Source organism: Rattus rattus, chromosome 9 (assembly GCF_011064425.1).
Source record: "Rattus rattus isolate New Zealand chromosome 9, Rrattus_CSIRO_v1, whole genome shotgun sequence".
NCBI classification, from domain to species: domain Eukaryota; kingdom Metazoa; phylum Chordata; class Mammalia; order Rodentia; family Muridae; genus Rattus; species Rattus rattus.
In genome coordinates this window covers 69,171,526-69,193,700 of record NC_046162.1, presented here as the reverse complement: position 1 = coordinate 69,193,700, position 22,175 = coordinate 69,171,526, and the positions used below count along the sequence as shown (strand labels likewise).

Sequence of the window (22,175 nt, the reverse complement as noted above, 5' to 3'; positions counted from 1 at the left end):
GCTGTCTTGGGTGCTTACACAGCCAACCAGAGGGCAGCACAGGCTGGGTGCATGTTAGAGCACCACATATCAGTTGTGGGAACCTCAAAGACACCATGTTAACTGGTAAAGTCACAAGACTTAGAAATGAAGCAGGTGACTGGGCATGGTAGCACATGGCTGCAATCCCAGAACTAGGGAGGCAGAGGCAGGAAGATCGGGGGTTGGAAACTAGCCTGGGCTATATATTAAGACCCTGTTAATAACAAAAAAGGAAGACTAAAGGATGGAGAAAAACCACGGACAGACAGACAGACAGACAAGAGACAGACAGAGAGGAGGGGAGGTGGGGTGCATCTATGTGACAAAATGCTTGTTCTATGATCAGGCTTTTGGTTTACTCCAGAACACTAGGGAAAAATATGACATTGATCCTGGTATGACGGTGCTGGTGATTTTTGAGTTCTAGGAAAATCGGGTTTGTACAGTGAATTCTAGACCAGAGATCCATAGCGATATTCTATGTTAAAAAAAAAAGTACAACTTTGTTTATATAACAATCAGACAGAGAGAAGCTAAACAATACACCCTTGGCAGCCCATGAGCATGTATGTGGCAAAGCCTTAAGCCAAGCAGATATAAGTGTTAGATTCAGGATGTCACCAGGGTGGCTGGGAAGCAGGGATGTGACAGCAGACAGTAAGGTCATCAGTATAGACCACATTCTATTAGTGAATCTGGAGGACACAGTGCATTGGGTATTTCTCATGGAAGGTGTACGTATCTATTTGACAAGCTGTCACATTGTCCTCTAAGTGTCTACGTCTCTTCCCTTGAATGAGGGCTACCCTGGCCTTGGTTGGCGATGCTTCTTTCTGCTGTGGTGTAAGTGACCATCGAGTGCTCAGCCCTGTATGACACCGCCATCCCACCCCAAGGTGAGGAGGGAGAGGAAAGAGTGCCACAGGCACAGTAGAGGAGGAGAGGACCCTGAAATGCTGTGTTCTGAATGTGGCATTGTGTCCTGATCCCGAGGTCACTACAGCCATGGTCACATGCCCAAGACCAAGTTAGTTAGATGAGGTAGCATTCGGTCAGGAGGCACTAACTGTTCTCGGTGAGATACAAAATGAAAAAGAGAAATGGGAAAAGGGAGAGGGGACATGAAGGGAAGCAGGGGACACATGCCAGAGGGACTAGGAGGATGCAGGTGGACATGATAGAGTCATGTTGTACACAAATGTGAACTTACCAAAGAATAAGTAAATGTACTCTATTATAATTCCATTTAATCAATTTTAATTAATTTATTCAATGAATGAGTGTGCTATCTTCATGTCCACCAGCAGAAGAAGGAATCAGATCCCATTACAGATGGCTGTGAGCCACCAATGTGGTTACTGGGATTTGAAATCAGGACCTCTGGAAGAGCAGCCATTGCTCTTAACTGATGAGCCATTTCTGCAGCTGGTATTTATTGCTCACTCTTCTATGTGTTTGATAGAGTACAAAGAGCATTCTCAAGGACACAGGTTTACTGGTTGTCCTCAGCCACTAGAGGTGACTCATCCAGGGACAGGGTCTCCAGGTCAATAGACTTCACTGGTTCTCCTGACAGGTTGGAATGGAACGTCTCCCAGAGCACCTCTGAGGCCTGTTCACCCAGAGGACGGCACTGAGCATGCACAGGAACAGGGGCAACTCCAGAAACACCAGGATGCAGAAGTAGGGGCTGCTCAGAAGAGACCTGGAAGGGACATAGTTTAGCAAGGTTTTAATATTTACCGCCAACAAGTGGGTCTGTATCTGAGTGTCATTTTGTGTCCTTATTTTTAGATGAGGAACTGGTTCTCACAAGACCCTCCAGGTTAGCCTGAGGTTGGGAATGCAGGAGAGGCATACAAGAGGGAGATCCAAACCCTTCTACCTCTGCTCTCTCAGTATGACCCCTTCTCCCCAATCCAAGTGCCTCAGGGATATTGTTTCCTCACCGAGGCTGTGGGTTGAGAGCAGGAATTGTGTCATTTGTGGTCATGCTGGGCTGAGGGTCAGCTGGTGAGAATCTGGTGGGCTCCAGGATTTTTGTACTGCTCCCAGGCCTCAAACCTGTGATTAGAGAGCAAATGATGGGAACACAAGACAATACCCGTGACCTCTAAACTGGCTCCTACCCACAGGAAGCTCTGTCACTCTGCTTCACACAGCTCCCTGGGGCATGTGGACAGCTGTCTGACAGCCTATCAGCCCCATGGCCACACCAATGCCTGGTCAGGGATTCCCTTCCCAGCCCATCTCAGAGTGCAGTGTCTGGTCTGCACTTGTAAACATGGAGACAGTCTTCTTATAGAGGAGAGCGTAAGTGTCAGTGACAAGATACTTGGTGAGTGCCACGTCTCATTCAACCTCAACCACACCATTTGCCTCCATGTCTGCCGTCCTTCTGGGGAAAAACAGGGTAGTGGGACTCCTTGTCTGCCTGGCCCACTCATTCCCAGTGTAATCCAGAAAGGCCACTGGGCAGTCTTCTCTGAGGAATGAGCAGATGGAAAGTTCTAGAAAGGCAGGTGCTTGCAGGGCCCTGGGGAGAGTGGCCTCTACTGCAGAGAGCTAGCAATTCGGTGGGATTTTCATTCCCAGGCTTCAGCATGAATCCACAGAGGAAGTTGCAGGGATACATAAGGGTGAAATCAAAATTGAGAACTATGAGCTGATGTATGCTTGCAATCTGAACAATGTAGAGGCAGAGACAGGAAGAGCAGGCATTCAAGTTGAGTCCTAAGAACATGGTGGGTTTGAGGTTTGCCTGGGCTACTCAAGTTTACCTGAGTTTGTGGTTTACCTGGTCAATCAAGTTCCTCTGTCAAATAGCTATGATGATGATGAAGATGGAGAAGAAGAAGATGGAGAAGAAGAGGAAGAGGAAGAAGAAGAAGAAGAAGAAGAAGAAGAAGAAGAGGAAGAAGAAGAGGAGGAGGAAGAGAAGAAGGAGGGGAGAAGGGGAGGGGAAAAGGGGAGGAGGAGGAGGAGGAGGAGGAGGAGGAGGAAGAGGAGGAGGAGGAAGAGGAGGAGGAGGAGGAAGGAGAAAATGAAGACCAACAGGAACAGGGAGAACAAGAAGATATGGTGATAAAAACTGGGATTATCAAAGGCATTTGACCCCTTTCTTCAGCCCATGTCACCACCCCTGCCCTTAAAGAGATGCTTGAATTGGGTTCTAAGAACAAGGCAGGCCCAATAATCTGAGAATGAACCATAGACATGGAGAATATTGGCGACCAAAGTAGCTGAAAGCCTATTTTCCATCCTGCAAGGGGAACCTGGAGGAAACCTCTGAATTTTTTCCAGCAATAAATTTTTCCTGGTGTGGTGGAACTCAGGGGACCTTGGCGGGGGCGTTGAGGGGCTCCTCAGGATGCCAAGAAGACTCTCAGAAGTCCCAGAACCAGTGATGAAGCTGGTACCCCAAGAACCTCCATGGAAAGGAAGGGTACACTCAGTCCCAGGTCAGAGCTGCCTTTGAGAGGGGGGAGCTGATGTGCAGACATACTCTTCCCTTATGTAAATTGGGGACAGGATCATATGACACCTGGGAGAGAGGACTCCTCTCTTAACAGAACTGGAAGTCACAAGGAGCCAATGATTCAGAGCCTGTCTCTAGCAACATTCACACCTCAAACTGTCCCACAGTGGACACAGAGAATCCCCAACATAGGCTAATGAGATGGTTCACTGGGTGAAGGCCCTTGCTTGCCAAGCTTGATGAATGAGTTTGACCTACAAGGTGGAAATAGAGAACTAACACCCAGAAGTTCTCCTTTGACTCACACACCATGGACCAGCTCCTATACACAGACAAATAGACAAATATATAGAAAAGCAAATAAATAAATAAAATAATAAAATGTCTTTTAAGAAGACAGGTTCCCCATTGTTTCTGTCTGTGCATGCACACACATGTAATGGTATACACACTCACTGTCACTTGTACCAAACATGTTCTCACAGAAGCATGTGTGGACACACACTCCCTGTCCTAGATCACCCACTCTCCCAGTTTATCATCCTAAGGATCATGGCTTCCTTCTTCTATGAGGGAATGACAGCCCTGGACTCAGGCTGCCCTGGCATGATGGAGGCTTACCTGGGACCACAGACAATTCAACCTTGAAGAACTTATCAATCCCAAAGGAGTGATCGATCAATGGAATATCCACCGCACATATGTGGGTGCCTGCATCCTCCATGGTGAGGCTCTCCAAGGTCACTGTGAAGGTGAGGTTGTCTGGATCATCCCTGATGGACACTCGGCCATTCCTAGCTTCTTCTGAGCCTCCGGTCATGACAATATCTTCGCAAAGTAGAACAAGTGACCCTCTGCACCAGTATTTCTTATTCATCTTGAATCCCTCCTCATACTGACAAGTCACGCTCAAGGACTCCCCCACAGTTCCTGTCACACTGCTGGGGCCACGAAGAGGGACAGAGCCTAGAAAGCACAAACCTCCATTCTGCACCTCATAGCTGGATGAGGAGGAAGGCCTCCCTTGAGTCAGGTCTTAGAAAACCCTCAGGTCTTGAGGAAACAATGAGAAAGGAGAGAAGCTTTGTCAGATCAGAAGTCAGCCCTGAGGTTATAGAGAGATTGTAAGATAAATAGAGATTATGTAGTTATAGAAGTCACGGTCACAGGTGACCCTCTCAGTGGGTCCTGATTCTGTCTCTCATGTGGTAGACATGACCATATTGTGCACAGACACCTGGCAGCACTGGTGAAGAAGATGCTAACCGTTCCTAGGCCGCATCCCACCCAATTCCCAACCCCACCCTCCTGCCTTCTCTCTAGGCCAGTCTGCTTGTGCTGGCTGCTCCTTTCACCTCCCATGGCCCTGTAAGACTTAAAACAGGAGCTTCCATTTTCAACGAGGAACCTGACAGACCTGCCCCCATGCTCACCTGGGACCTGAGAGAGGAGCAGAACTGAAGGCAGCCACAACCATATTACTCTGGGGATCATTTCTTCTGGTCAGTTGTTACCTGCACCCATACCAGAGTCTAGAAGGACAAAGGAGCAGTCTCCTTCTAGATAGTAGAATGTCCTCTTGCCATTTTCTCCTTTCTGTCCTTAGCTTCCTTGTTCCTTGGTCCCATGTGAGGCTCCAGATGAAAGGTATAGGGAGGGCTGTAGTCCTCAGAGGCTGTGCGTCCTACCACAGCCTTCAAGTGGCTGTGGTTTGAGGATGTCCTCTGTCCCCGAGGGCTTCTACCTCCTGCCCAAGAGGCCTGGGGAACATTTCCTTTTCCGGTCAGGTGGCCCACCTTCTCTGACAAGACACTTCCTGAGTGGGTTTGAAAGCTGCCCTTCTCTTGCTCTAGCTCTGGAATCACAGAGGAACCACCTCCTTTCAAAATTCAGATTATCGAATGCTCTTAGTTTATGAGGTCTTTAGCCCTATTTCCGGGTTCACACTGCTGGTCAAGCTCATGCTATGAGCTGATCCCTGGGAGTTTATCTGGGTGTCTGAGTCCCCACAAAGGGTACGGACCTGTAGGTCACAGCTTTCTCCCCTCCCATCATCTCTTCCTTCTGATTCTGTTTGGTTTGTTGTTTGTCTGTGACAGCATCTCTAGCCCAGGCTGGACTCTATTTAGCTAACAATGTCCTTGAACTCATCTTCCTGCCCCCACATCCTGAGTCCAGAAATGTTAGGTGTGTGTCACCATAGCCCAATCATGGTGTGATCCTGATGGAACCTAGGGCTTTGAGCATGTCGGGCAAGCACTGTGCCGACTAAGACGCATCGTCTGCCCTGACCATTTGGGAAAGAATCTCACACTGCCGCCCAAGCTGGGCAGAAATGCACTCTTTGCTCAAGCTAACTTTGAACTAACAGAAATCTCCCTTCCCTTCACTGCTAGAAGTAGATGGGAGCCACTATGCATGACAGTTCTGTTTTCTTGTGTCTCCTACCCCCATGTCTAGACATGGACACTATTTCAGGTAGGTGTTGTGTTGAAGAATGGAAGAATGGCCTCAGATACTACTTTCTGATAACTCAGTTGAGCAGTGCTGGCCGTCCACTTCTCTTTCTTGTTGGGGAAGAAGGGATGAGAATGAGTACTGAAGCCCACTCACCCACCTGACTACAGAGGCACTTATGCCCCTCTGATCTACAGAAATATCTGCAGGCTGTGGTGACATTTGTGGGGACATTTACACTTAGAGTGCCCTAGGTTGTCACTCTTCTCTGTGTATTCACTGTTATTCCACTCACTTCTAATCCCTACCAAAACAGAATATAGATGGCCTCCCTACTAACACAGAATGCAGTTCTCCTACCAACCCAGAATGCAGATGTTCTCCCTACTAACGCAGAATGCAGTTCTCCTAGTAACCCAAATGCAGATGTCCTTATTAACATAAAATGCAGATGTCCTTCCACTGTATCATCTTCTTACCTCTCACTGGTTTATGTTCAGGGTTTCTGCCTGCACTCTGCCTGTGTCCACGCTCTCTTTATGCTCTACAGAATATCAGATCAACAAGAGCAAAGGAACTTTGTGCATTCACTTCAAGTCTCTAAGGCAAGGTCACTGCTTGGTATCTTTCATAGTCACACGGTGCTTTTCCTGTGAGGAGACACCATGACCACAAAGCTAGTACCAGAGAAAGAATGTATGCAGGGCTGGCTTACAGTTTCAGAGGCTTAGTCCATTTCTATCAAGGGGGGAAGCATGGGGTAAGCGAGTCATGTGTGGTCCTGGAGACACAGCGGAGTGCTATTTCATGATGTTTAAGCAGAGAGAGAATGGTCCAGACAGAGAGGACAAAGAGAGGAGTGATGAGAGAGGAGAGAGCAGAGAGAAGAGAGTGGCTGAGGGAGGGAGGGAGGGAGGGAGAGAGAGAGAGAAAGAGAGAGAGAGAGAGAGAGCTCTCACAAATGACACAGTGCCTGGTGTGAGCTCTAAGCCACCCACACTGATGCACTTCTTCCAACAAGCCCACAGCCCTAGTCCTTCAAACCTGTCAAACAGTTCCACTCCCTGGTAACAAAGCAACTGGATATATGAATGGGGCTAGAGAGGTGTTGGATTGGGGGGGGAGGGTCAGGGGTCATTCTGTTTTTTAAACAGTAATATAAAGTTTATTCCAGCTACAATTCAGATTATTTTGACTTTACAGTGGCATCACATGGCACACTCCTGAGTCCATCCCAGAGATACTCTGCTGTGCTTGTCTCTGTCTGTTTTACAGATCCATGCAATCTCTGGCACCAAGGGGTCCTCTGGGTTTGGATCTCATGGCAGTGAACACATGGATAAAAGGACTTTAGAAATAGTTAAAGCAGGAGGCTGCTGTGATCTTAGATTATCAAGATAAATCCTCCTATTACTGTTACTATTTAAATAAGTTCTTGGTCTAAATGGTACCTTAGGTGGTTGGAAGGGGTAATCTGCAGGAAACCACCACAGTATCCAATGAATTCTCACTGTGTCCTAATAGCATAGGAGGGCAGGGGACTCAGAATTTGTCAGAAGCCATAACGAGACAAGCTAATAACTAGCAGGTGTTCATCCTGAGATGGCCACCCTCGGAAAATTACATAATCTGTGACCGGTTTGCCTTATTAATCAAGGCTACAAGGGATTCATTATAGGAAAGATTCCTGCTATTAAAATTCTTTTCCTGTTATTATTATTAAACACATACAACAATCATTAAGTAATGGCACACCCCCTTGGAGCAGATCTCTGCAGATCTACGAAGATGTACTGTCTCGTAGTGATGCTATATAGACAAGTAGATGACTTTAGTCCTAATGATGATCCTATAAGAATTCCTATAATTATATCAGTGATTATTAAGCTCTTTTATAGTCGGAGTGCTGTTAAGTCCTTTTCTGATAGTCAAAACTGCAGTGAGAACTCTGCCAGTCTCCCAAGTGTTAATAGTTAATTGCTCCTAGATAGTAACCAGACTTTCTCCTACTCAGAGCACATTCCAAGAGGTTGTAAAACAATTAACCAAAGGTCATAAAAAGGGAACTAATGATTTATTATAGCTGCTAGGACAGAGGATAAAATATTGACTGGGTTTATCTATACAAAACTTCACCAATAACTTAGCTATGGCTTTAAATCTTCAGTGAACCTGTTGAGCTGAGACAGGTGATGGGTGTTTACCCAGATAATTACTCCTAATGGTTATGCATGCAAACATTCCCTGTTGTGAAGTTCTATTTCAACTTATGATTTGATTTTTTGTAGGAACTTGTGATGAACTTTGTAACATGTGATCATGTATTCTGAAAGATGTTTAACTGCTGAGGACAAGGAGAAGAGTCAGGACTGAGCTGAAGAGCAAGGACTGACTGAAGGAGAACTGAGCTAAGAGGATCTGGGCTGAGGAGAAATGCAAAGTGGAATAACTTAGAGACTATAGGTAACATGAGAGAGCAATGTGCAGAATGCAGAGGGAAAGAGGAAAAATGAAGAAGCTGGAGAGAGTAGAAGGAGCAAGCAGGTTTCTCCTCAACATGGGACAGAACAGGTCATTTCTTTTTATTTTTATTTTTATTTAATTTTTTTTATTAACTTGAGTATTTCTTATTTACATTTGAATGTTATTCCTTTCCGGTTTCCAAGCAAACATCCCTAATCCCTCCCCTGTCCTTCTTTTATGGGTGTTCCCTCCCATCCTCCCCCATTGCATCCCCCAACAATCTAGTTCACTGGGGTTCAGTCTTAGCAGGACCAAGGGCTTCCCCTTCCACTGGTGCTCTTACTAGGATATTCATTGCTACCTATGAGGTCAGAGTCCAAGGTCAGTCCATGTATAGTCTTTAGGTAGTGGCTTAGTCCCTGAAAGCTCTGGTTGATTGCCATTGCTGTACATATGGGGTCTCGAGCTCCTTCAAGCTCTTCTAGTTCTTTCTCTGATTCCTTCAACGGGGGTCCTATTCTCAGTTCAGTGGTTTGCTGCTGGCATTCGCCTCTGTATTTGCTGTCTTCTGGCTGTGTCTCTCAGGAGAGATCTACATCCGGCTCCTGTCGGCCTGCACTTCTTTGCTTCATCCATCTTGTCTAATTGGATGGCTGTATATGTATGGGCCACATGTGGGGCAGGCTCTGAATGGGTGTTCCTTCTGTCTCTGTTTTAATCTTTGCCTCTCTATTCCCTGCCAAGGATATTCTTGTTCCCCCTTTTAAAGAAGGAGTGAAGCCTTCACATTTTGATCATCCGTCTTGAGTTTCATTTGTTCTAGGCATCTAGGGTAATTCAAGCATTTGGGCTAATAGCCACTTATCAATGAGTGCATACCATGTGTGTTTTTCTGTGATTGGGTTTACCTCACTTAGGATGATATTTTCCAGTTCCAACCATTTGCCTATGAATTTCATAAAGTCATTGTTTTTGATAGCTGAGTAATATTCCATTGTGTAGATGTACCACATTTTCTGTATCCACTCCTCTGTTGAAGGGCATCTGGGTTCTTTCCAGCTTTTGGCTATTATAAATAAGGCTGCTATGAACATAGTGGAGCACGTGTCTTTTTTATATGTTGGGGCATCTTGTGGGTATATGCCCAAGAGAGGTATAGCTGGATCCTCAGGTAGTTCAATGTCCAATTTTCTGAGGAACCTCCAGACTGATTTCCAGAATGGTTTTAGCAGTCTGCAATCCCACCAACAATGGAGGAGTGTTCCTCTTTCTCCACATCCTCGCCAGCATGTGTTGTCACCTGAGTTTTTGATCTTAGCCATTCTCACTGGTGTGAGGTGAAATCTCAGGGTTGTTTTGATTTGCATTTCCCTTATGACTAAAGATGTTGAACATTTCTTTAGGTGTTTCTCAGCCATTCGGCATTCCTCAGCTCTGAATTCTTTGTTTAGTTCTGAACCCCATTTTTTAACAGGGTTATTTGTCTCCCTGCGGTCTAACTTCTTGAGTTCTTTGTATATTTTGGATATAAGGCCTCTATCTGTTGTAGGATTGGTAAAGATCTTTTCCCAATCTGTTGGTTGCCGTTTTGTCCTAACCACAGTGTCCTTTGCCTTACAGAAGCTTTGTAGTTTTATGAGATCCCATTTCTCGATTATTGATCTTAGAGCATAAGCCATTGGTGTTTTGTTCAGGAAATTTTTTCCAGTGCCCGTGTGTTGGAGATGCTGCCCTAGTTTTTCTTCTATTAGTTTGAGTGTATCTGGTTTGATGTGGAGGTCCTTGATCCACTTGGACTTAAGCTTTGTACAGGGTGATAAGCATGGATCGATTTGCATTCTTCTACATGTTGACCTCCAGTTGAACCAGCACCATTTGCTGAAAATGCTATCTTTTTTCCATTGGATGGTTTTGGCTCCTTTGTCAAAAATCAGGTGCCCATAGGTGTGTGGGTTCATTTCTGGGAGAACAGGTAATTTCTTAAGGTAGGCTTAGTCTTATTCAAAGGAACAAGCCTTTTTTCTTATCAACTTGGGTTTAATTAATTGAGCATAAAAAGAGTAGAAGCTATTTCTTTATCTTTCATTCAGAATGAGTGAGTTCTTTCTGTACCAGTGCTTGGTCTTTTGCTCCATATGCATATGTAAATATGGATGTGTGTGTAAGAATGTAATTGTGAGAATGCATGTAACCTCGTCCCAAGTGGTTTGAGAGAAAATGTATTAATATGTATTCACGAATCTGTATATGAACTTATATAAGTTTATGCATTTTTGCCTATATAAACATTTTTCCTTCTGCAAGTGCTATTCACTTCTCTTGGTTCAATAGAAGTTTCTTGCTCCAAACTTACCCCTAGCCTGACAAGCAAGAGGCATAGGGACAAAAGGGAAAAGGCTCTAGAAATTAATCCTCTACTTTTTCTCTTGCTGTTTTAGAATGAGGTGCTGAATTCCAGAGACTGCAGTTTCTCGCCTCAGAGGAACACAGAAGGCCAGTCAGTTACAGTACCAGAGCATAGTGACCTAGACATAGATAAGTAAATCAGCTACAGTAACGTAGTAACTTAGACTTAGATAAGGAAACTTATTATTATACAACAAACCTAAATCTTTTGTAAGACAAAGTCTTACCCGCCTATATCATAAGAAAAAGTATTACCCTCTGCCAACATTCTTCCCCCTCTGCAGCCTCACAAAGAACCAAGGAGAAAGAAGATGAATCCCTGGGCTGCACCCAGCAAGAAACACCATGCCTATGCCTGCAGGCATCTGGTAAATGGTGAGACTTTCAGAGGTTTTGGTGCTGGCAAATTCATCATGGTGCCCTGCAGGCTCAAAGCAGATGGTCACTGGGTTGAAGGCTCCCTTTGCACCAGCAGGTGAGATCTAGCTCTAGGAAGCACAAGGCTTAACAAAAAGCCCAAATGGGTTGTTCAGGACTTGTAATTGTTTTCATATTTGAACCAGGTCAATATGTCATGGGCATGGGAAGAGTGTCAGGACCGGGGGAGAAAGAGGCATCGGTCAGAACTAACCCCAACTCCTCCATGCTTCCCCAGAGGAGGCACCCTCAGTCCTAGGGTATCTCTGCCTGAGGAAAGGAAGAGTCAGACATTGGGGAATTCTCAATACTGATCTGAACCAAAGGGCACAAGGGCACTTCTTATCATGGCTGAACAGAGGCTAATGGAGACCTGAGAAGATGAGGTTCAGACACAGGTCTGTCTTACAGATGACCTCTGACCTCCGGCATTTCCTCAAACAGGACTTGACTCATAGCAGAGCACATGACTCACAACTACCTCAGCCAAGACATCAGTACGTACCCTCTGGTCCAGACTTGAGGGACATAAGAATGGAGAGTCACATTCCAGACAATGTCACAGAACCTGCACCAGGTACCACATCAACATACCCAACACAGCACAATGCCACAGTCCCTTTGGATGAACACTTCAGTGAGAAGAGGGGAGTCAGAAGTATTGGTGATGGTTGGTAGCTGTGCCCCCAATTGTACCTCATGCTCATGTTAGGTCACTCTGCCAGGAACTGCCTGGTCAGATAGGCCTTGGGCAGACAAGGAACTGCATTAAAATTATATAGAGTTATAAAGATATTATAAACACAGCATTGTAACAGAAAGTCCTATAGCATCTGGGCTACTTCTTGGGACCAACTATGCCATCTAGAGCCCCAAGACCCCTGCAGGGAGGTGACATCTCAGGGAGCTCCATGGGGGTGGGGAGATGCTCAGTAGGTAAGGTGCTTGCAGTGCAAACTGATGACTTGAGTTCAGATCCGCAGAAGCCAGGTAATCTGGAGGCTGCCACACGCATCTGTAATCTCTGCCCTCCTAGGTGAGACAGGACTCAGAGATGGGGGAATCAGGGAGCTCCTGAGATATTTAGCCTGATGTCTGTGCTAGAGAACAAGAGAGGCCCAGTTTCAAATGAGATGAGAGGTGAAGAGGGGCATGAGAGGCTTCCCTCTGTGTGTCTGTGGCATGAGCATGAGGGTTCTCACAGGAGGTTCTCCTTGCCCCCTCAAACACATCTGATGTGTACAGTATGTATGCCTTATGGTTGTAGCATGTACAATACATTCCTTGTGTTAGGTATACGAGGTATGGTATACATACAAATGATGCATGTAGTATGTATCACATGTGGTATGTGCACTATGCAGCACATGCCTGGGTTACATGTATGCTGTGTGGTACATACATGTGTGTGGAATGTTTAGCACATGTGAGGAATGTTCACATGTATATGGTAGTGCACACACATGCCAATGTTCCCCTTGATCTGATGAGGTTACAAGTTGTAATGCTGTACCTTGGGCAGACATACCTATTCTGTGTATCTATAAGACAGTGTAGGCCAGCCTGCTTCAAGTGAATTCTGGGAGGGTGGACTCCCGTGGCTGGCCCTGGGTCTGGGAGGCTCTCTCTCATGATAGAATGCAGGACCGGACTGATCGTTGCTCCATAGGCCTCTCTTGGAAGGTGGAGAGGAGTGGGAAGGAGGGGAGGCATGGGTGCTGATGCTCCCAGAAATGCACCAGAGACTGTAAAAATTAGCAACTTATTTCTGTGTCCAGCAAAAGTCTGCTGAGGTATATACTTCACAAAGTCAGGGTTCCAGGCTTCTGCTGTCTTCCTGTTCTGTGCACTCCCAAAGCTGACTTCCCCTGCACATCTAAGACAGTCATTACTGCAAGAGTGAGAGAGAGAGAGGGGTAGGAAGTGGACGGCAAGAGCTCTCCCCAGGCCTGGGGCCACTTCACACTCACCCACCCCTGTCAGGCCACAGAAACAAGCAGAGCCACAGAAACCCATGCAGTTGCTATGGGAACAGAGGAAACTCAGAAGACAATGGTCTTCTCAAGCCTCTTGCCAAACCCTGCCCTGAGGTGAGACGCAAGAAATCCAAAAGGAGAATAACCTTCAGCTACCAGAAGAGGAAGTTTGTAGACACATCCAGTACTGATCAGTGCATCTCCACAGGGAGAGACCCATGTGGGACATGCCTAGTAGGGCTTCTCTGGAAATGTGGCACGTCCTTGTGTCTCTTCAGGGCCTTCTGTTGTGATCAGGGTCTCTAAGGAGCAGGATGGAGGAAGGTCCCTCTTAGGGAGAGGAGGGAGTGCAGAGAGCAGATTCCTATTCTGGACTGAATGGCGGACTGGATAAACAGAAGGGAGGAAGGAAGGGAACACCAGCTTTTACCTCTCTCTGCTTTCCACTGTGGAGGCAATGTGGGCAAACATCTCACAGCCACCACCCCACCTTTCCATCACAGTGGACTGAATCCCTTCAAACCATGAGCCAAAATAAACCTTTCAGTCCTTAAGCGGCCTTTGTCTCGATATTAATCAGAGTAATGAGAAAAAAGAACTGACCGGCAGTCTCTGGAAAGAGGAAGAAATGCTGGGGTTGCTGGTCCAGGATTTTACTGAAAACACTGTGGATACAGAGGCAAATCTCTGTGAGTTTGAGGCCAGCCTGGTCTAGACTGCCAATTCAGAAAGATACCTTATGTTGAAAAGAAAAGTAAAAGAAAATAAACAACAACAACAATCATGAAAAGGAAGAGAAACGAAAAATTCACAGAAGGAATGCTAAAAGCAAATCTCTCACAGTCTTTAGGATCTAGTAGGATAGTAAAGAAACAGTCCTTTAAGTCAATAACTATCATATGCCAATTCTTATATATAGCTACAGGACAAGGGAGACCAGGTTGAGTAGATCCCATAGGTATCATAATTTTATTAATTTCCCTTAAGTCTTTTAATAATCGCCACTTCCCAGACTTTTTCTTTGTCAGTGCCTGCGCCGCCAGTGTGTGAATATCGGGCGTAGGTCTGCAGGATTGAAAGAAAACACGTACAAGGGTCACTCGTTTTCAGCAACTTAGGCTTCTAGCTACAGATGCAGGCTCCAAAAGCCAATTGAAACTTTTTATTTATTTGTTCCTTTCTTGAAAGGAGTTAAAACATCAATGGGTGAATCAACCAGCATTTAAAGTTTTAACCATTTTTTTAAAAACATGAAACACAAAACATTCAAGCAACGAGAAGCAAAACCCAGACATAATTGACATACATGGACAGCTTGATGCACCAAGGACAGACAATAGACATAGAGGAAAAGAACTAGATGGTGTTCCACTAAGGGACCCAAATATCCTAAAGGACCCAGAACCAGAAATAAGCACTTCTCCAATAGGAGCCAGCAAGGAGGCAAGACGTCTCCCACCTCCTTCTGTTCCCAAGAGAGCTCCAAAAAGGCTTAAGCTCATTTCCTTCGTTTGCCAAAGCATCTCCAAAGTGGAGAGTCCGGGAGGACTGTTTTTCTCAACCCCATTCTCTCTCTTGTCTAGGGTGTAAACTGTCTCTAGTCAGGGTCCAAAGACTAAAAGCATCTATGAGACTCGACTTTGCTTCTCTAGATTTTAACATAACTCTAAAAGAACACATACACAAAAACATTTTACCATTATTACCTTGTCCTCTTCTGACAAGGTTTACTCACCACTACCCCAAATCTTTATCTTTGCACATGCTTTCGATTTCTGCCATCCTTCTGAATTCTGCTTACTGGGGCCTTTCCTGGCCCATTTTCTCCCAATTTCTCAATCTCCCTTTCCAATCCAGAATATTCAAACTGCCACTAGCTATAAACCAAGGACTGACTTGTTCTATAGTTTTAACAAAATCTTGGGCTATCTTAATACCAGTACCTCGTTGTTTGAGTAAACTTACAAGCTTATCTACGACCAATAACAAGAGGAACTTGTAGTTCCCATCGCTAAGACAAAACCTTCATAGCACTACTTACTTCCAGTTTTGCCCCGTGGCCGCTGCTTGTCCCCAATACGTTCTGCTTCCTTGCTTGCCGGCCTTTTGGAATGGTCCCATCAGTTTGTCCTCTCTTTCCCAATCTCGGTGGAACCTCCAGAAGTCGGCACCTGCGCCACCAGTGTGTGAATATTGGGTGTAGGTCTGCGGGATTGAAATAAATCAAGTACACGGGTCACCCGTTTTTCAGCGAGTGCCACCAAGGCTTTACTGAGATCTCCTTATATACCCAAAAGCCTTGGAAAACAACAAGGCAGGTGAAAATCCCCAACCAGGAAAACAGGAAAAGTCTGTGTGGTGAAAGTTCCAGCCCAATCAGGGGCATAAACAACTTCTTAACAACAACAAGCAGGAAGGCTCGGTGGGGAGGAAGGGTGCCATGGAAAATCCCAGCCCCAAATCAGGGGCTAAGAGCAGCTGCCAAGGGTGTAAACAATTTCTTGCTATAGCAGGCTAAAAGGCTCAGCGAGGGGGGACTGAAACACCAAGGTAGGGCCCAACAAGTGGACACAGACAGAGTGCAGACAGAAACCCTGAAGATAAATCACTGAGAGGCAGGAAAATGATACAGTGGAAGAACATCTGCATTTTATGTTAATAGGAAGGACTTCTGCATTTGGGTTACTAGGAGAACTGCATTCTGTTTTAGTAGGGAGGCCATTTGCATTCTGTGTTATTAGGGACCAGATGTGAGTGGAATAAGAGTAGATACACAGAGTTGAGTCCCAACTCAGGGAACTGAAAGTATAAATTTACCCCAAAAATGTCACCACGGCCTGGAGATATTCCTGTAGATCAGAGGTGAGCAGGTGCCTCTGTGGTCAGGTGGGTCAGCAGGGTTCAGTATTCACTCTCATCCCTTCTTCCCCAACAAGAAAGAGAAGTGGACGGCGAGCACTGGGAAACTGAGGCATCTGAAAGGAGAGATCTGAGGTCATTCTTCCATTCTTCCACACAACACCTACCTGAAATCATGTCCATGTCTAGACATGGGGCCAGGAGACACAGAAAGACAGAGCTGTCATGCATAGTGGCTCCCATCTACTTCTGGCACCGAAAGGAAGGGAGATTTCTGTGAGTTCAAGGTTAGCTTGAGCTAAATAGTGCATTGCAGCCCAGGTGGGTGGCCGTGTGAGACACTTTCTCAAATCATCAGGGCCAAGGATGCGTCTTAGTCGGCACAGTGCTTGCCTAGCATGTTGGAAGCCCTGGGCTCCATCCCAAGCACACCATGATTGGGCTGTGGTGACACACACACCTAAAATCTCTGGATTCAGGATGTGAGGGCAGGAAGATGAGTTCCAGGACATCTTAGCAAGATAGAGGCCAGCCTGGGCTAGAGATGCTGCCACAGACAGCAAACCAAACAGAATAAGATGGCAGACTGATAGGAGAGGAAAAAGCTGTGACCTACAGGTCTGTTGATGTTCTCGCCAACACAGCACCGAGATCTGGGCATAAGCATGTGGGATTAAAAAACACACATAAGCGGGTCATTCCTGTTAAGAAGGAATGTCAATTCTGTAGCTTTATCCACCGAATATATACCCCAAGTTGACTAGGCAGAAAAATCTAGGAAGCACAGTGGGAAAACCCGGCTTAAGGCTACAGTAACAAAAGAATGAATATGTGCCCCAAATTTCCTGAGGAGAAATCCAGCAAGACCAGCCTAAATCCCAGGAACAAAGACAGAGAACAAAAGACAGGGACGAATGGACCAGCGCCTAGGTGTATGCCCAGGTGTGTTCCTACCCAGGCCAGAACGTTCCTTTCTTAGGAACAAAAGGCTTCCACATGCATCAGCAGGGCTCAGAAGGGGTCAAACACTGCAGGGGACACACAAGGGTCTGACAAGGGGTGAAACACTGCAGGGGACCCAGGATTCACATCATAGCATGAGCTTGACCAGCAGTGTGAACGCAGAGATAGTGCTGAAGACCCCATAGACTCAGATACCCTGTAATCTGAATTTTGAAAGGAGGAGGTTTCTCTGTGATCACAAAGCTAGAGCAAGAGAAGGGCAGCTTTCTAAACCACTCAGGAAGTGGCTTCTCAGAGAGGGTGGGCCACCTGACCAAAAAGGAAATGTTCCCCCAGGCCTCTCAGGCAGGAGGTTGAAGCCCTCAGGGACAGAGGGCATCCTCAAACCACAGCCATGGTTGTCTCTACTTGCTAGGCGTAGTAGGAACCACAGCCTCTGAGGACTGGAACATCTATAGAGCCCTCCATATACCTTTCATCTGGAGCCTCTCATGGGATCAAGGAACCAGGAAGCTGAGGAGAAAAAGGAGAACTAGGCAAGAGGACATTCTACTGTGTAGAAGGAGACTGCTCGTTTTTCCCTCTAGGCTCTGGCGTGGGTGCAGGTGACAACTGAGCTGAAGAAATGATCCCCAGAGGAATAGGATTGTGGCTGCCTTCAGCTCTGCTCCTCTCTCGGGTCCCAGGTGAGCACGGGGCAAGTGTGTCAGGTCCATTGTTGAAAATGGAAGCTCCTGCTGTAAGCCTGACAGGGCCACAAGGAGGTGAATGGAGCATCCAGCGCAGACAGACAGGCCTAGAGAGAAGGCCAGAGTGTGGGTTTGGGGGTGGGGAGGGATGGGACCCAGGAGCGGTCAGCATCTTCTTCACTGGTGCTGACAGGTGTCCGTGCACATTACGGTCATGTCTACCACATGTGAGACAGAATCAGGACCCACTGAGTGGGTCACCTGCGATGGTCAGTGCCATAACCACATAATCTCTATTTATCTTACAACGTCTCCATAACCTCAGTGCTGACTCCTGCTGTGACAAAGCCTCTCTCCTTTCTCACTGTTGCCTCAAGACCTGAGAGTTTTCTAAGACTTGACTCAAGGGAGGCCTTCCTCCTCATCCAGCTATAAGATGCAGAATGGAGGTTTGTGTTTTCTAGGCTGTGTCCCTCTGCGTGGCCCCAGCAGTGTGACAGGCACTGTGGGGGAGTCTCTGAGTGTGACTTGTCCATATGAGGAGAGATTCAAGTCGACCATCAAATACTGGTGCAGAGGGTCACATGTTCTACTTTGCGAAGATATTGTCATGACCGGAGGCTCAGAAGAAGCTAGGAATGGCCGAGTGTCCATCCGGGATGATCCAGACAACCTCACCTTCACAGTGACCGTGCGGAGCCTCACCCTGGAGGATACAGGCTTCTACATGTGTGGGGTGGGAACACCATTTCCCTATCACCCCTTTCGGAATAAAGAGTCATTCAGGGTTGAGGTGTCTGTCATCCCAGGTAAGCCTCCTTCATGTCAGGGCAGCCTGAGTCCAGGCCTGTCATTCCCTCATGGAAGAAGGAAGCCATGATCCTTAGCATGAGGAGCTGTGAGAGTGAGTGATCCAGGACAGAGTGTGCATCCACACATGCTTCTGTGAGAACATGTGTGGTATGTGTGATAGTGTGTGTATATACTAGTACATGTGTGTCCATGCACACAGGCACAGTGGAGAACCTGTGTCCTTAGGTGGCCTTTTACTAATTTATTTGTTTGCTTGTTTGTGTATTTATCTGTCTATTTGTCTGTGAATAGGGGCTGGCCCATGCTGTGTGAGAGTCAAAGGAGAACTTCTGGGTGTCAGTTCTCTATTTACAACTTGTGGGTCAAACTCAAGTCATCAGGCTTGGCAAACACGGACCCCCTGAGTCCTCTTCTCAGCCCCTGTTGGGGATTCTCTGTGTCCACTGTGGGACAGTTTCAGGTGTGAAACTTTCTAGAGACAGGCTCTGAGTCTCTGGCTCTCTGTGACTTCCTGTCCTGATAAGACACAAGTCCTCCTTCTCAGGTCTCATATGACCCTGTCCCCAATCTCCATATGGGAACAGAACCCCTGCACATCAGATCCCCTCTCTCAAGGTGCCTCTGACCTGGGACTGAGTGGATAGTTCCCTTCCATCGGGATTCTTGGGGTACCAGCTTCATCACTGGTTCTGTGACTTCTGAGACACCACCAGAGACAGAAGGAGGAGCCTAGACAGTGTATAGGGCATCTCAGCACCCTGAGGACCCCCTTCAACTCCTCCAAGCTCCCCCATGTCCCTGTTTCCCAGCAACAATTTACTGCTGGAAGAAACTCAGAGGATTCCTCCAAGGTTCCCCTTGCAGTATGGAAAACAGGCTTTCAGCTACTTTGGTGGCCAATATTCTCCATGTCTATAGTTCATTCTCAGATTATGGGGCCTCTCTTGTTCTTAGAGCCCAATTAGAGCATCTCTTTAAGGGCAGGGGGGGTGACATAGGCTGAAGGAAGGGGTCAAATGCCTCTGATGATCCCAGTTGGTATCATCACATCTTCTTGTTCTTCCTGTTCTTGTTCCTGTTGTTCTTCATCTTTCTCCTTCTTTTTCTCCTTCTTCTCTTTCTCCATCTTCATCATCATCATCATCATCATCATAGTTATTTGAGACAGGATATCAAGTAGCCTAGGTTAACCAATCTCACTGTGTTCTCAGGATTCATCTTGAATGCCTGCTTTTTGGCTGCTCCAGCGCTCGCATTGCAAACATACATCAGCAAACCCAGCTCCTGGTTCTCAATTTTGATTTTCCCCTTATGTTTCCCAGCAACCTCCTCTGTGGATCCACACTGAATTCTGGGAATGCAAATCCCACTGACACAGCTGTCTCTCTGCAGTAGAGGCCACTCTCCTCAGGGCCCTACAAGCACCTGCCTTTCTAGAACTTTCCATATGCTCATTCCTCAGAGAACACTGCCCAGCTGCCTTTCTGGCTAACACTGGGAATGAGTGGGCCAGGCAGGCAAGGAGAGTCACTACTCTGTTTGTCCCCAGAAGGATGGCAGACAAGGAAGCAAACACTGTGGTTGAGGTTGGATGGGACCTGGTACTCATTAAGTGTCTTGTCACACACTTACACTCTCCTTTATAAGAAGACTGTCTCCATGTTTACAAGTGCAGGCCAGACACTGTGCACCCTGAGATGGGCTGGGACAGGAATTCCTGACCAGGCATTGGTGTGGCCATGTGGATGATAGGCTGTCAGACAGCTGTCCACATGCCCCAGGGAGCTGTGTGAAACAGAGTGACAGAGCTTGCTGTGGGTAGGAAGCAATGTGGAGGTCATGGGAATTGTCTTGTGTTCCCATCATTGGTTCCAATCACAGGTTTAAGTCCTGGGAGCAGTATAAAAATCCTGGAGCCCACCAGATCCACAGTCAGTTACACTCAGCCCAGCGTGACCACAAATGAAACAATTCCTGCTCCCAGCCCACAGACTCGGTGAGGAAACCATATCCCTGAGGCCTTCGTATTGGGCAGGAGGGTTCATACTGAGAGAGCAAAGGTAGAAGGGTTTGGATCTCCCTCTTGTATGCCCCTCCTGCATTTCCCAACCTCAGGCTAACCTGGAGGGTTTTGTGAGTGCCACTTGCTTATCTAAAAATAAGGACACAGAAGTTAGACTCAGATACAGACCCACCGAGCTGGAATTATTTTCCTGCCAAGCAGGTGCTACCTAAACACATCCAGAGCCTGGAGGAATGGCTCTGGGGAGATGGTTCTGCCCATCTGAGTACATCTCAATTTGAGCCATATCACCTACAGGAAAAATCAGGCATTGTGGCACATAAAAGGCCAGAGCTATTGAGGTGGAGACGGAAGGATGCCTGAGACTCACTGGCTACACAGCCTACTTGACAAGTTGCAGAGTAGTGAGATATGCTGTCAGAAAGGAAGACAGATGGTGTGCTGTGGTGGCTCCCACCTTTAATCCCAGCACTTGGAGGCAGAGGCAGGTCAAGCTCTGTGACTTTAGAGACCAGTCTGGACTACATAGTGAACTCCATTCTAGCCTGGACTACATAATGAGGCCTGTCTCAAGACAGACACAGAAGTGTGGCTCTTGAGGAATGACCGAGGTTATTCTCTGACCTCTACATTCATGCACACCCATGTGCCCCTGTATACATACACATGAGCACACACACACACACACACACACACACACACATACACAAACAAACAAACAATTATCTATGTAAAATAAATAAGGCACGGGGTGTGGAAACACAAGACACCCAGTACATGGGAGGTGAAGACAGGTGGATGTCTGTGAGTTGAAGGCCATCATGTTTCAGCTAGGCCTATATAGTATGTATAAATAAATAAATATATATATACACATATGACACCCAGGAGAAAGTGTGAGGAGAAGTCCAGTTAGAAGAGATCTGGGTGTGGGTTGGGGAGGAGGTGCCGGCCTGGTTAGAGGCCCTGAGGTTAGAGTCCCATGGGTTTGGTCTGCAGAGAGCAGGCCAGGCCTGAGTTCGCGGCTACTTCTTGAGCTGTGGATTAATCACACTGGCCTTTCAGGCAGTCCTGTCCTTGTCCCTGCATAGATCTATGCGGACACAGACCTGGGGAGGACACAGGAACATAGCACAGGGCATCAGCATCCCCTTCTCAGAAGGAGACTTATTGTGACTATGTCCCTTCCAGGTCCCTTCTGAGCAGCCTCTACTTCTGGGTTCTGGTGTTTCTGGAGTTGCCCCTGTTCCTGTGCATGATTAGTGCCGTCCTGTGGGTGAACAGGCCTTAGAAGTGCTCTGGGAGGCACGGCATTCAATCCTGTCACGGATACCAGTGAAGACTGTTGACGTGGAGGCTCTGTCCTGGACACATCACCTATATTCGCTGAGGACAACAAGTAAACCTGCGTTCTTGAGAATGCTCTGAGATTGTTAGAAGATTCTTTGTGCTCTATCAAACACATAAAAGAATGTGCCCAATAAATACCCGCTGGAGAATTGGCTCAGTGGTTAAGAGCAGCAGCTGCTCTTCCAGAGGCCCTGATTTCAAATCCCAGTCACCACACTGGTGGCTCACAACCTCCTGCAATAGGATCCGATTCCCTCCTC

General features: G+C 46.8%; 1 protein-coding gene across 1 annotated transcript; it reads left to right on the top strand.

Moving 5' to 3' along the window:
* The first annotated feature begins 17,636 nt into the window (after positions 1-17,636).
* On the top strand, positions 17,637-21,856 carry LOC116910075 (CMRF-35-like molecule 4). The gene is made up of 4 exons (XM_032913890.1): positions 17,637-17,726; positions 18,194-18,538; positions 20,424-20,538; positions 21,757-21,856. Exons 1-4 carry the CDS (start codon positions 17,666-17,668, stop codon positions 21,854-21,856), a joined length of 621 nt encoding a protein of 206 aa, XP_032769781.1. The 5' UTR covers positions 17,637-17,665.
* The last annotated feature ends 319 nt before the right edge of the window (positions 21,857-22,175 follow it).

Bases quoted from the DNA above. Each gene is read 5' to 3' on its own strand.
- LOC116910075 (XM_032913890.1), top strand. From the start codon at position 17,666: ATGATCCCCAGAGGAATAGGATTGTGGCTGCCTTCAGCTCTGCTCCTC. The intron at 18,539-20,423 runs GTAAGCCTCCTT...TTCCAATCACAG, and splicing joins TGAGGTGTCTGTCATCCCAG to GTTTAAGTCCTGGGAGCAGT. The intron at 20,539-21,756 runs GTGAGGAAACCA...TGTCCCTTCCAG, and splicing joins GCTCCCAGCCCACAGACTCG to GTCCCTTCTGAGCAGCCTCT.